Below are 14,065 nucleotides of genomic sequence, written 5' to 3'. Positions count from 1 at the left end.
AATTGTTATTTTTAATATTTTTATTTCTTGTAAGCCACCCAGAGTCCTTGAGGAGTTGGGCAGCATATAAATTAGATAGATAAACAAACAAACAAACAAAGATATGGAAAGCCCACACACAAGATATTAGCATCCAGCTATTTTTAGCAATTGTCACTTATAAAATCTGATATAATAATAATAATAATAATAATTATTATTATTATTTATTAGATTTGTATGCCGCCTCTCTCCAAAGATTTGGGGCGGCTCACAATAGCAATAAACAATTTAGTACAAATCCAATACTTAAAAAACTGAAGCTAAAACCCACTATTATTTAAAAACAGTCAATACTACTCAATCATACCACACATAAATCTTACTAGTGAACAAGGGAATGCATCATTTACCCTGTGCCTGGTGACATAGATAGGTCTTCAAAGTCTTGCAGAAGGCAAGGAGTTTGGGGGCAGTTCGAATCTCCGGAGGGAGTTGATTCCAGAGGGCCAGGGCTGCCACAGAGAAGGCTCTTCCCCCAGGTCCCGCCAGACCAGTGTTTCCCAACCTTGGCAACTTGAAGATATCTGGACTTCAACTCCCAGAATTCGCTGGCTGGGGAATTCTGGGAGTTGAAGTCCAAATATCTTCAAGTTGCCAAGGTTGGAAAACACTGCGCCAGATGACATTGTTTAGTTGATGGGACCCGGAGAAGGCCAACTCTGTGGGACCTAATCAGCCGCCGGGATTTGTGCGGCAGAAGGCGGTCCCGTAGGTATTCTGGTCCGATGCCATGTAGGCCTTTATAGGACATTACCAACACTTTGAATTGTGTCCGGAAACTAATCAGCAGCCAGTGCAGGCCGCGGAGTGATGACGACGAGACTTGGGCGTATCTGGGAAGGCCCATGATTGCTCTTGCGGACGCATTCTGCACAATCTGAAGTTTCCGAACACTCTTCAGAGGTAGCCCCATGTAGAGAGCCTTGCAGTAGTCGAACCTCGAGGTGATGAGGGCATGAGTGACTGTGAGGAGAGACTCCCTGCAACTAGTGCACCAGGCAAACCTGGGCAAACACCCTCCTTGCCACAGACAAAAGATGGTGCTCTAATGTTAACTGTGGATCGAGGAGGACGCCCAAGTTGCGGACCTTCTCTGAGGGGTTCAATAACTCCCCCCCCCCAGGGTAATGGACGGACAGGTGGGATTGTCCTTGGGAGGCAAAACCCACAGCCACTCTGTCTTGTCAGGGTTGAATTTGAGCCTGTTGACACCCATCCAGACCCCAACAGCCTCCAGTATTGGCTTTCATGATTTAGACACACAAGGTTGGAAAGGAACTCAGTGGTCTACTCCAACTTCCTGAGTTTGAGCTGGGATCTTCAAATCATAGTCTTGCAAAATTTCTTTCTAGAGATGAATCATGCTCAAACTCGTGCATGTTTAACAACTGGGAAACTGTTTAACAACTGTCAGAGTATTCAATATTTCAAGTTTGGATCGCTTTCGGTAAAGCTTCTGCTGCACCTGCTGGTTCTCATTCTACCTTCTTAGACTAAAACTACACCTCCCTCCCTGTGACAGTCCTTTAAAAATTTGAGGAACTTCTCCCCCTGGTTTTCTCTCTAGACGAAACATGCCCACTTTTAAATGTTCCTTATTGGATTTCTTCTTCTTCGGAATAAGGGCACTCCTCATTTAAAGCTTTAAAAATATTAGGCTATTCATCTCCACATTTTACAGCGGAGGATTCCACAAGTTAATTATGAACGATACAAAACCCACCGGTAAAGCTGAGTTCTGTCTTGTTCTGCATCTACGCCTAAATTAAGCTCTATGAAGGCTTTATTGGATCTTCAAACATTCTTTTCCTCATAATTTTTACAGGAGGAACAATCGCCGTTAAAGAACCGTTATTATTTCCCAGTTCTTCCTTGAAGTGCGACTGATCGCCTCAATTTCCTGACGGCGGGGGACTACAATTCCCAACGTGCATTTCGCTGCCCCCCCTTTGTGATGCTCCTCTTCCCCCCCCCCCGCCGCTATCCTTTGAGGAAGGGGAAGATCAGAAAAAACTAAGTCTCGCGAGAGTCTTGAGAGCAAAGGGGAAGGGTGGTGTTGCGCGTACAAGTTTGGGGTCTGACTGGGCCGGCCATCGCGCCACTTGGAAAAGACACCGAAAGTGAGCGGTACGCCTGTGGGCGGGCCAGCCCGGGGCGTTTTCTTCTGTGTCTGCGGCCCAGTTAGCGCTGAGGAACTTCTATGGCGGCTTCTGCGGCTGAGGAGAAGGCGGCGACCCCGAGCGACCTCTCCCCGAAAGAGGAAGGGGAGCTAGAGGACGGAGAAATCAGCGACGATGACAACAACGATGCACCCCCTGAACCCAGCGGCAGAGACCGGAGTGGCGCCCGGGGCCCTTACGCCCGACGCAGGCCGCCTCCCGACCTGCGGAATAGCCTCCCGTCCTCCTCTCGCCGCTTCCCTCACTTGCGCCACCAGCCTCCCCCGGAACTCGGACACGTCCACGGGCACGGCGGAGGCGGCGGGTACCGGCTCAAGGAGCCTTTCCGTCCCCAGCCGCCTCCTTCCTCGTCGTGCTCGCGGCTGCCACCCGGCCCTCACCCCGACGCCGGCCCAAGACTCTCGTTCTGGGAACGCAGCCACAACGCGCTGGACCGGTTTCGTTTTCGAGGCAGGGCCTACCGGGGCGGAGGCCGCTGGGGCAGGAGTCGAGGTGGCAATTCCCCTGGAAAGCCCTCGGGAGGAGGTGGCGGATACAGCGGCAGCCAAGGCTGGAGGGAGCCTTCGCCTCGGAAATGTATCCTTCTCATTAACAGTTTCCTTTTGCTGCTGGTGGTGCTGCTTCTTTATCTCGAGGGAAGGGGTGCTGTGCATGAGGCGACTTAAATTTGCTATCTGGGTTCGTTTAAGTCTGATTATAGGTTATACAAGGCGATCATTGGAAAGAAATCCAGCTGCTGTCTTGGCTTGTTCAAGGTTGGGTGGAGACTACAGTGACGACATCATAAAGGGTCAAGAGCTGTTTCTTAGTCTGAGGGTGATGGAAGAAGATCTGAATGCAGAGTTGTTGAGGTTTGCCGAGAATAATGGGAAATGTGCTCTCGATAGATGTAGAGGTCACCAGCTTGGGAAAGCTGTTTTAGAAACAGAGGGAAGTTTGCAAACCTGAATGTTTAAACAATATTTGCAGAAGGGGGGACGTGTAGATTTGACCTGCTTGAAAATCTGCTGAAGAATTGAACGTTAATAGAGATTGGAAAGATTCACTGCTGTCACTTTAACTGGTTATTGAGCTTGGAAATATTTAGAACTTAATTTCACATTTATTAGCTATTCGGTTTTGGAAGAGTTCAGTGGGTGATCTTCATTGCATTAGTGCTAGGGATCCTTGTCAGATATTGTATATTAACCCCCTTTTTTTAAAAAAAAAAGTTCATTGGCTGTATTTTATTTCTAATATGATTAGAATAGTATTTAATTTGTTATTTATAAACTTCCACGTGTTTGGGAATAGTTCAAGGAGATTTCGTATGCAACTTTGCATAATACATTGATATTAATAAATGCTTTCTAAACAGTCAAAGGATTATATTGCAAATTACATAGCTAAGCCTGTGATACTAAGAATATATTGTGGGGAATATGATCTGCATTGACACAATTAGGGTCAGATATTAGCATAGAATTCTGATAGATTTTTGCTGCTTTTGACTAGAGACTTTTTATCTTCCTTTTCATTGAAGGTATATTTAATGAGTTTGAGCTGATTCTGAATATCATTGCCAAACATTACTACAATCTCATATCTTCAATATATATACCACTTAAGTAATATTTTTGTTTGGATTGCTTTTAATTAACTAGTTTTATTCATGCAACTATGGAATAGGATGTAGTTTTGGTCTGTATTTTAGCATTTCAAATATATGAAGATGCATTCAGAACTTTTGAGAGTTGTTCTTGCATGGGTATGTCAGTGTATTTTAGTATTCTTATTTTGAATGAAAGTACTTCTCAAACAATCTCCACCTATTGCTGTATAAATTTTTTATTTTTCATTTTCATAGTTTAGTGGGTACATTAATGAATTTAATTTTATTCAATTATATTTTCAAATTGTAAAATTGCTTTAAGTAGTTTACATGATCAACTTGTCTTATGATAATTATTTCAACATAGAATGGTCAATTAAATTTTAGATAAATTGTTGATACTTATATTTGAAACTTTGCCACTAGGCCATTGGGCTGATAATTTGCAAATTGGAATAATTTATGTATTGATGTTTCATGTTGCCCTTTCAAATATCCAAAACATCTGTTTGTCTAGTGGTCTAGAGCCAGTTTGGTGTAGTAGTTAAGGGCCCAAGTTAAAAAGCAGGAGACCATAAGTCTCATTTTAGCCATGAAAGCTAGCTGGGTATATTTTGATGAGTCACATTCTCAGCCTGACTCTTACAGAGTTGTTGTGAGGAAAGGAGGAGGAGGAAGGTGTGTTAGGTCAGATCAGGTTAACAGAGTTGGAAGGGACCTTCCAGGTCATCTAGTCCAATCCCCTGCCCAATCAGGAGACCCTTATATCTGTCTCTACCTAGGATCTAACGCACAACCTCCTGATTGTTGGATTTGTTCAACACCTGGAGTTATTTGTAAAAATAATAAAAGATAAAAACAGATTAAAAACTTTAACAGTAAATAGTACTTTAATATTAAATGTTGAAGAACTTAAACACTTTTAATTTTATCAAATAGCTGTCAGACTTGAATTTGAAACTTTCAGTTTTTATCAGTTCAATTATTCCTGTTTAAAATCACCCAGTTTATAGTTCTTCAGTCTTCTGAAATAGTTTTAAATGACTTGTAATTAAATTTAAGGAAAATAACTGAAAAGTGTAAATTTGAGCCATTAAGAAGTACTGTATAACAACAAAAATGAAAGTCAATAGACAATATTTATCAATATCAAAAGCCTAAGTTTGCCTTTCCAAAATTTGCAATATTAAAGTGGAATTAACATGATAAGTAAATAATGGAAAATAAAATGAAAGATTCGTTATATAGAAAACTTACATACAATAATCTGTTTATGTGTGAGATAAATGAAAATTATTGTGTTGTAGAATTATTTTATAGCCTCTTATCCTGACACTGTCCGGTTGTACTTTTAAATCCGATTATTTGACCAAATAACTAGCAGACTTCAAAAAAAATATCATTTGGGATGTGTACTAAGGCTAGACATATTTCAGATAAGAAATTATCAAGCTTAATTGTGACAGTATCCTCAGAGGATATATTTAAAGTGCCAGAGAAGAATCAGGTGCAATGACAAGCCAATGAAAATTTTATTGATGGTGAATAGATTCGGAAGTACAATATATGTTTTCTTTATTACATTCTGAAAATATTTTTGAATATATAGTGGTGTATAAGCATGGAGTAAAATTTCTTAACGCCTAACATTCCTTTTCAATATTTGAATATATTCATTTGTATTGAATATATTGTATAATATATTCATATTGTAATGGTATCAATAAATGTATTCTAGATGAATTCTTTAATTAATGCATCAGCCAAAACATTTGGAAAGTCCCCATTTCGCAAGCAGAACTATTCTTCTAAAAATGATAACTCAGTTGAAGAGAGTTTTGAGGATCTTTTGTTGAAATACAAACAGATTCAACTAGAACTTGAATGTATTAATAAAGATGAGAAACTGGCTCTAAATAATAAAGAAGACAGTGCCCAACAAAGCAACAGTGAAGTGGCCAGTCCACAGGACCAAATAACAATTGAAAATGTCAGTATTACAAAAGATGCTGTAAATGAAGTGTCTCCTGAGGAGAATAAAGTATTAACTTTTCAGGCGTTTGAACTGAAACCTCTTAGGCAAAAACTGCCCACGCTAGCTGAGAGGAGCAAGTTGAAAAAAGCAAAAGATGGAATAAAAGAACATTCACAGAAAAACGACCTGGATATCAATGAAGGTAAAAAAAAAATTAAGTTGATTATATGTAATCTTTTTGAAATTAAGTTTAATTCCTTCAATTTTTAAAAATGTTTCTCAATGAAAAAATAAAGTTTAAATTTTATTACCAAAAATAATGCTTAGAAGCTGAACTTTTTGATTAAGATTATTTGCATTTTCTGGTTATTGGAATTAAGAAAACTATCAATTTTTAAAAAGCCAATAGTTGAAGTAAATATATATTAAATATGTGTCGAAGAATTTACAAATTAAAAGTTCCTTTGACATAGGCTGCATTCACACAACAAAATAAGGGTTATTTTAACCTAATTCTATTGTATTCTATTCTATTACGGGAGCCACAGAGCTAGCCGTTCCACGGGAACGAGGGATCGCTGCTTAATAATGATCTCTTGTTCTGGCCCTGTGAGTTCAACCCTGGGCACTGGTGATGAATGTAATTCTGGCCCTGGGCTCAAGCTGCTGCTACTCAATGCCAGGTCAGTGGTAAATAAAGCTCTCCTCATCCAGGATTTGATCTTGGATGAGGAGGCCGACCTGGCATGTGTACCTGAAACCTGGCTGGGCCGGAGGGAGGAGTTTCTCTCTCTGAAATTTGCCCAGCCGGATTTCAGATATGGCATCAGCCTCGACCCCAGGGAAGGGGGGGAGGAGTGGCTATTATAGCCAGGGAGTGTCTTTGCCTGCGTAGACTCGTTGCTCCAGAGATTGCGGGTTGTGAGTCCCTCCTGGTGAAGTTGGACTTAGGGGTTCAGGTGGGCTTGTTTCTCACGTACCTGCCTCCCAGCTGCGTGTCACAAGCCCTGCCTGTGCTACTTGAGGTAGCCAGGTTGGCGGTGGGGTTCCCCAGACTTATTGTCTTGGGGGACTTTAACCTGCCATCACTCGGCGAAACCTCTGGACTGGCACAGGAGTTCATGGCCACCATGACAACCATGGACCTGACCCAAGTAGTACAGGGTCCGACTCACGAGGGGGGGCACGCACCTGACATGGCATTCCTCTCTGAGCAATTGAGTAATGGTCTGAGACTAAGGGGCTTAGAAGTGTTGCCTTTGTCATGGTCAGACCATTTTCTACTGCGGCTTGACTTCCTGGCTCCAATCCTTCCCCGCAGGGAGGCGGAACCGATTAAGTTGTTCCACCCCAGATGCCTGATGGATCCAGAGGGTTTTCAGAAGGCGCTTGGGGTTATTCCAGATACATTCATCCACAGTTCGGCAGAGTCTCTGGCTGAGGCCTGGAACAAGGCTGCAGCGGAGGCTCTTGACCGGATTGCGCCTTTGTGACCTCTCCGCGGTACTAGACCCCGTAGAGCTCCATGGTTCAATGAGGAGCTCCGGGAGTTGAAACGCCAGAAGAGACATCTAGAGAAGTGATGGAGGAAGAGTAAGTCCGAACCCGATCGAACACTTGTAAGAGCTCATGTTAAGACTTACAAAGTGGCACTCAAAGCGGCAAGATGCGCGTATCATGCCGCTCTGTTTATGGTGACCCGCTCCCTTCTTAACCAGAGGGGAGTTAGGGAGCCCTTGAAGACTAGTGCCGAGGATTTTAACACATTTTTCGCTGATAAAATCGCTTGGATCCGTGCGGACCTCGACTCCAATTGAGAAATAGAGTCGACTGACAACGAGTCAGTCGAGGTGACTGGGGCCCGTACTTGTCCATCTGTCTGGGAAGAGTTTGATCTGGTGACACCTGATGAAGTGGACAAGGCCATTGGAGCTGTGAGTTCCGCCACCTGTTTGCTGGATCTGTGTCCCTCCTGGCTGGTTTCAGCCAGCAGGGAGGTGACACAGAGCTGGGTCCAGGAGATTGTCAACGCTTCTCTGGGGAGGGGGTCCTTCCCGGATCCCTACAAGGAGGCACTTGTGCACCCCCTCCTCAAGAAGCCTTCCCTGGACCCAGCCATTCTTAACAGCTATCGCTCAGTCTCCAACCTTCCCTTCGTGGAGAAGGTGGTGGCGCTCCAGCTCCAGCGGTCCTTGGAAGAAGCCGATTATCTAGATCCTCAACAGTCAGGATTCAGGCCCGGCTACAGCACGGAAACGGCTTTGGTCGCTCTGATGGATGATCTCTGGCGGGCCCGGGACAGGGGTTTATCCTCTGTCCTGGTGCTCCTTGACCTTTCAGCGGCTTTCGATACCATCAACCATGGTATCCTTCTGCGCCGACTGGAGGGGCTGGGAGTGGGAGGCACTGTCCTTCAGTGGTTCTCCTCCTACCTCTCCGGTCGGTCGCAGTCGGTGTTAGTGGGGGGTCAGAGGTCGACCTTTAGGTTGCTCCCTTGTGGGGTACTTCAGGGGTCGGTCCTCTCCCCCCTACTATTTAATATCTACATGAAACTGCTGGGTGAGATCATCCAAGGGCATGGGGTGAGGTATCATCAATATGCAGATTATACCCAGCTTTACATCTCCACCCCATGTCCAGTCAACGAAGCAGTGGAAGTGATATGCCGGTGCCTGGAGGCTGTTGGGGTCTGAATGGATGTCAACAGACTCAAACTCAACCCTGATAAGATGGAGTGGCTGTGGGTTTTGCCTCCCAAGGACAATTCCATCTGTCCATCCATTACCCTGGGGGGGGGGAATTACTAACCCCCTCAGAGAGGGTCCGCAACTTGGGCGTCCTCCTCGATCCACAGCTCACATTAGAGAAACATCTTTCAGCTGTGGCGGGGGCGTTTGCCCAGGTTCGCCTGGTGCACCAGTTGCGGCCCTATCTGAATCGGGAGTCACTGCTCACAGTCACTCATGCCCTCATCACCTAGAGGCTCGACTACTGTAATGCTCTCTACATGGGGCTACCTTTGAAAAGTGTTCGGAAACTTCAGATCGTGCAGAATGCAGCTGCGAGAGCAATCATGGGCTTCCCTAAATATGCCCATGTCACACCAACCCTCTGCAGTCTGCATTGGTTGCCGATCAGTTTCCAGTCACAATTCAAAGTGTTGGTTATGACCTATAAAACCCTTCATGGCACCGGACCAGATTATCTCCGGGACCGCCTTCTGCCTTACGAATGCCAGCGAGCAGTTAGGTCCCACAGAGTGGGCCTTCTCCGGGTCCCGTCAACTAAACAATGTTGTTTGGCGGGACCCAGGGGAAGAGCCTTCTCTGTGGCGGCCCCGGCCCTCTGGAACCAACTCCCCCCAGAGATTAGAATAGTCCCCACCCTCCTTGCCTTTCGTAAGCTCCTTAAAACCCACTTCTGCCGTCAGGCATGGGGGAACTGAGATATTCTTTCCCCCTAGGCCTCTACAATTTATGCATGGTATGTTTGTATGTATGATTAGTTTTATAACAAGGGTTTTTAGCTGTTTTAGTATTGGATTGTAACATGCTGTTTTTACCACTGTTGTTAGCCGCCCCAAGTCCACGGAGAGGGGCGACATACAAATCCAATAAATAAATAAATACGTATTAAGCCAATTGGCTGTGTTTGATTTAAATCATAAAAACAATAACAAAGGTTAAAATTAACTGGAGATACTTCCTTTTCCCCCATTCCTGAACCATAATTCAATATGATTTATGTATTGATAGTATATATTGAAATAAAATATACAGTGGTACCTCAAGATACGAACCCCTTGTCTTATGAACAACCCGAGATACGAACCCGGGGTTCTTAAAATTTTCACCTCTTCTTACGAACTTTTTTCATGTTACGAACCCCAAACCCGAACTTCCGGGTTCGGCGTTCGCCCGGCTGTCACCTTTTAAAACAGCCGGGGGGCTTCCCAGCAGCCTCCCGAAGCCGAACCCGGATGTTCAGGTTTGGCGTTCAGCTTCGGGAGGCTTCTGGGAAGCCCCCCCGGCTGTTTTAAAAGGTGACAGCCGGGCGGCGGGGCTTCTCGGCGGCGGTGGCAGGTTGGTAAGATGGAAAACGTTCGGGTTCGGGAGGCCACTTTGGGTTTTTGTCTGGGAGGGAGGGCAGGAGGTCCGGCGCTGGGGGAGGGAGTCAGGAAGGTCCTCCTGCTCCCCCCCCCAGCGAAAAACCACAAAGATGGTCTGCCGCCGCATGACAGGCAGGGCGGAGCAGCCTGGAGCAAAGGGAGTCTGAAACCGCCGGCGGCTTCAGCTTCCAATTGCTCCGCGGGCGGCGGCAGACCGCCTTTGTATTTTTGGCTGGGGGGGAGCAGGAAGCGCAGGATCGGGCCGGCGGCGGGCGTGAGGCGAGGCAGCAGGTCTGCATCCTGGGCGGGCGGGCGGTGGGTGAGGAGGAGCGGCCGAGCGAGACGGGGCCGGCAGCGAGACGGGGCCGGCAGCGAGACGGGGCGGGCAGCAACTGGGGGCGGCGGTGGTGGCGGCGATGCTGTGTCCGACTCAGGGCTGGTGGCGCCCGACACAGCGGGCAACATTGTCGGCTGCTCCGGGCCGCTCCCGGAAGCGGCCATGGGAGGGCGAGCTGCCTCAGGGAGGAGGAGGATCGGGCGGGACCAGGTGGGGGCTGGAATTTCTCCGCTGGGAAGAAGCGGCGATGGATCCTCTGTCTACCTCTGTCGGCTGCTCCGGGCCACGGGGGCGAGGATGAAAGGGCGGAAGGCGTGCTCGGTTCTGCCGCTCCAGCCCCTTTCGATCAGCGCGGGAGGCAGGAGAGGACCGGGCAACCGGAGAAGCAGCGCCCCTCGCCCCTGTGGCCCGCAGCAGCCGACAGAGGTAGACGGATGATCCATCGCCACTTCTTCCCAGCGGAGAAATTCCAACCCCCACCTGGTCCCGCCCGATCCTCCCTGAGGCAGCTCGCCCTCCCATGGCTGCTTCCTCCACCCTCCATCGCAAGCCCTTGCCACCGCAGCCAACGTGCGCTGCGATCTTCAAGCCCGGCTCCTTTCGGCCCAGCATCCCGGGCCAAGCGGCTGCCTTCCGTCACTGAGCCTGGCTCGCCCGGGAGATCATAGTGTGTGTTGGCTGCGGCAGCGGTGACGTTGCTGCCGGCTTGGCTTCCCTCGCTGGCGCAGCCAACGCGCGCTACGATCTTCCGGGCGAGCCAGGCTCAGTGATGGAAGGCAGCCGCTTGGCCCGGGATGCTGGGCCGAAAGGAGCCGGGCTTGATCCGCTGAGCTGATGTTCCCCGGTGCGTCGGGCGCCGCCAGCCCCGAGTCGGACGCACCCTCGCCGCTGTGCCCAGCCGCTGCCCGCCCCGTCCTAGCCTGAGCCGGTCGGGCGCGCCTCCTCGCCCGCCCCCCCCGCCCAGGATGCAAACATGAAAAACGTGGAGGTTGGTGAACAAAGGCCAGAACTTTCGGCTTCTGGGTGGATGGGAGGAGCTAAGCGGTGGGAGGAATCAATGCCGCTGGGCTGGTAACATCTCCCCAATGTAAAAAGCCGCTGGGCTGGCTTAGCTCCCCCTTTCCAGCCCGAGGCCGAAAGAAAAACGCGGAGGCTGCAGGAGTCGGGATGTGTGGAAGAGGTCCGCAGGAGAACTGGGGGGACCCCAGCCCACGCCTGCTGCTTGCTCTCCCGGAAAGACCCCAGCCCACACCTTCGGGAGCTTCCCAGCCGGGTCCCTTCCACGGGGCAGTGGCCACGGCTCCCCCCAGTTCTCCTGCTGACCCTTTCCACACACACACACCATCCCCACCCTCCACGCCGCCGGTTGGCTGTCATCTAAAGAAGCAAGAAGAGGAGGAGGAGCTGGGCGCCGGTGGTGGTGGAGGAAGGCGCCCAGCTCCTCCTCCTCTTCTTGCTTCTTTAGAAGATGACAGCTGGCCGGCGGCGCAGAGAATGTGGCTCGGAGGCTGGGAGGGAGGCGGAATACAGGAGGAGGAGGAGGAGGAGGGAGGCCAGGAGGGAGAGGGGGAAGGAGGGAGGGAGGAAATCAGAGAAGACGCACGTACAAACCGCCCGTGCATTTCCCTCCCTTCCCTTCCAGTCATTGCAAGCCGGACAGTAACTGTTGACTTTTCCGTTAATCCACCCACGAGGCTCCCTCCGGGCAGCCTGCGCTTTCTCCCCCCGTCTTCCCCCCCTCCACCCACACCCGAACAAAATCCGAATGCCGGCGGAAATGAGGCAAAAGGGGTGAATTTTGGGCTTGCACGGATTAATCGCTTTTCCATTGATTCCTATGGGAAACTTTGTTTCGTGTTACAAACTTTTCACCTTACGAACCTCCTCCTTTCACCAATGAAGTTCGTATCATGAGGTATTACTGTACTGTACCATTGGAAAGCATGCAACCCATCTGAAGCTTTGTTATCAGACATAGTTCACTGTCATCTGGACATAAATATTTTGAATATCATTACAGTTTTTAACCATGGTTTGTTGAATGAGGTTTAATTGGCCAAAATTGAAATAATAGGAAGTTCACAAGTTAGGACGACTCATTTAATAACTATTCAAAGTTATGACAGTGCTCAAAAAAGTTATGGTACTTATGATCAGTTCTGCCATTTATGACCAATGCAAGTTACCTCAGTCACATGATCAAAATTTGGGCGCTTGATAATGGGTATGTATGATAGTTAATGTAATTGCCATTTACAACTTTCCCAGCGTCTTCCAACAAGCAAAATCAACGTAGGAAACCAGATTTGCTTAATGACTGTGGCAAAAATATGTATTTTAAAATCAAGGATAACTCCCTTAATGACTGTTGCTTAGCAACAAAAAATTTGGTCCCAACTTGGTTGTAAGTTAAGGACTACTTGTTGTGTTGCTTTGCTGCTGTTTTCCAACTGATCTTCATTCTGATGAAAAGGAACTTGAAGCCTTCCTTCTGTCTTTCAAATTTGAAGTTGGCTCCCAGAAGTTAATTAATTAGGAGATATGGGTGGTCCTCTCTTAATGACCCTAATTAGGACAAGAATTTTCATTGCTAAGTGATGTGCATTATCCAATTCATCATATGACTGCACTACTTAGCACAGCCTTTTTGCTAGTCCCAGTTATGATCAGTAAGCCACTACCACACTGTTGTTAGGTCAAGACCTCACTTCTCCCCTGTCATCTCACTTCTGTTTCAATTTCCCCATACCTATCTCTCCTCTCCCTGCCCTATTGGCTGTCCTGCACTTTCTTCCTTGTTATCCCTCTTGTCTCACACTCCACCCTTCATCCTGCCATTACCCAGTGCAGTAATTCTGGACAAATTGCGGTCTGGCCTTTTCTTGGAACCTACCTGTGATAGAAAATCTTCAACTTCAGAAAATAGGCTTTACTGTTGCTTAATAGCTCTCGCATTCAGGAAATTCCTCATTCAAATTCAGATATCTCTCTAAAGCTTTCACCATTGGTTCTTATCTTTTCTTTGGGTACTAGAGAGAATAAATGTACTCATACTTTCCGTGGCATCCCCTATCAGAAGACTACTAATATGTCTCCCCTTAACCTTCTCTTATTTAAGCTAAATGTGCCAAATTCCTTTTTTCTTTGTAGGATTTATCTTTCAGTCATCTTACCATGCTTTTTTCTACATTTGAATGATATTGTGATAATTAAAAAATAGGGTTTTCTCTTTTTTCCCCAGCAGAGGAAAAAGAACAAAAACTTGACACTTCTGATGCTGCAGTAGAGAAGGTAAAACATTGCTTTCACCACTAAAATCAAGAGCTTTAGCAAAGCATACATTTGCAATATGTCTTAATTTGAAAGTAAGTGCAACTGAGTTTAATGAGAGTAATTCCTAACAAATGTTTCAAAGTTCCAAGTTAGAAACAAAATCTCTGGCATCATATAACCTGTCTTAATGAGTTTATCTTGTCAATGAAAATGTTCTTGTTAGCTTCAAAGTGTGATTTTGCTGTCACAATCATTGCTGCTTTTCAGCTTGCCACAACAAGGAGTGGGGAGAGAAAGCCACCTTTGGAATGCCAGTTCCAGGTGGAACAAGAAATTGTCCCATGGAAACCAACCAATCACCTAACCAGATATTTAACAAAGACTTGGACAGTTCCCATAATAATACTTGGCCATTTAATTGAACAATGTGACCTGCACTAATAGGGGAAGGGAGATTCTATACTTTAATTATGTGATAACCTGGGTAATTAGAGGTTTTTTTGCTTTCAATGTGTGTCGATACAATGTATTCAATAAAGTTTTGCATTCAGAGATCAGA

At 46.8% G+C, this 14,065-nt stretch overlaps 1 protein-coding gene across 3 annotated transcripts in view; it reads left to right on the top strand.

Annotated features, from left to right (window-relative positions):
* Positions 1–2,031: 2,031 nt before the first annotated feature.
* The window catches only part of ZFC3H1 (zinc finger C3H1-type containing), a 53,731-nt gene continuing 41,697 nt past the window's right edge, over positions 2,032–14,065 (top strand). For 2 of the 3 annotated variants that reach the window (XR_011559484.1, XM_070755698.1), the window contains exons 1-3: positions 2,032–2,798; positions 5,577–5,990; positions 13,475–13,524. Coding sequence is in view for 2 of the 3 variants with exons in the window: in XM_070755698.1 (XP_070611799.1) it covers positions 2,243–2,798; positions 5,577–5,990; positions 13,475–13,524 (1,020 nt within the window). In the remaining variant the exon portion in view is untranslated. The remainder of the gene's footprint in view (positions 2,799–5,576; positions 5,991–13,474; positions 13,525–14,065) is intronic. The other variant, XM_070755699.1, reaches the window with a different exon arrangement.

The sequence above is a fragment of the Erythrolamprus reginae genome, chromosome 6 (genome assembly GCF_031021105.1).
Source record: "Erythrolamprus reginae isolate rEryReg1 chromosome 6, rEryReg1.hap1, whole genome shotgun sequence".
In the NCBI taxonomy this organism is placed as follows: Eukaryota; Metazoa; Chordata; class Lepidosauria; order Squamata; family Dipsadidae; genus Erythrolamprus; species Erythrolamprus reginae.
This window is presented reverse-complemented; position numbering and strand designations above follow the sequence as displayed.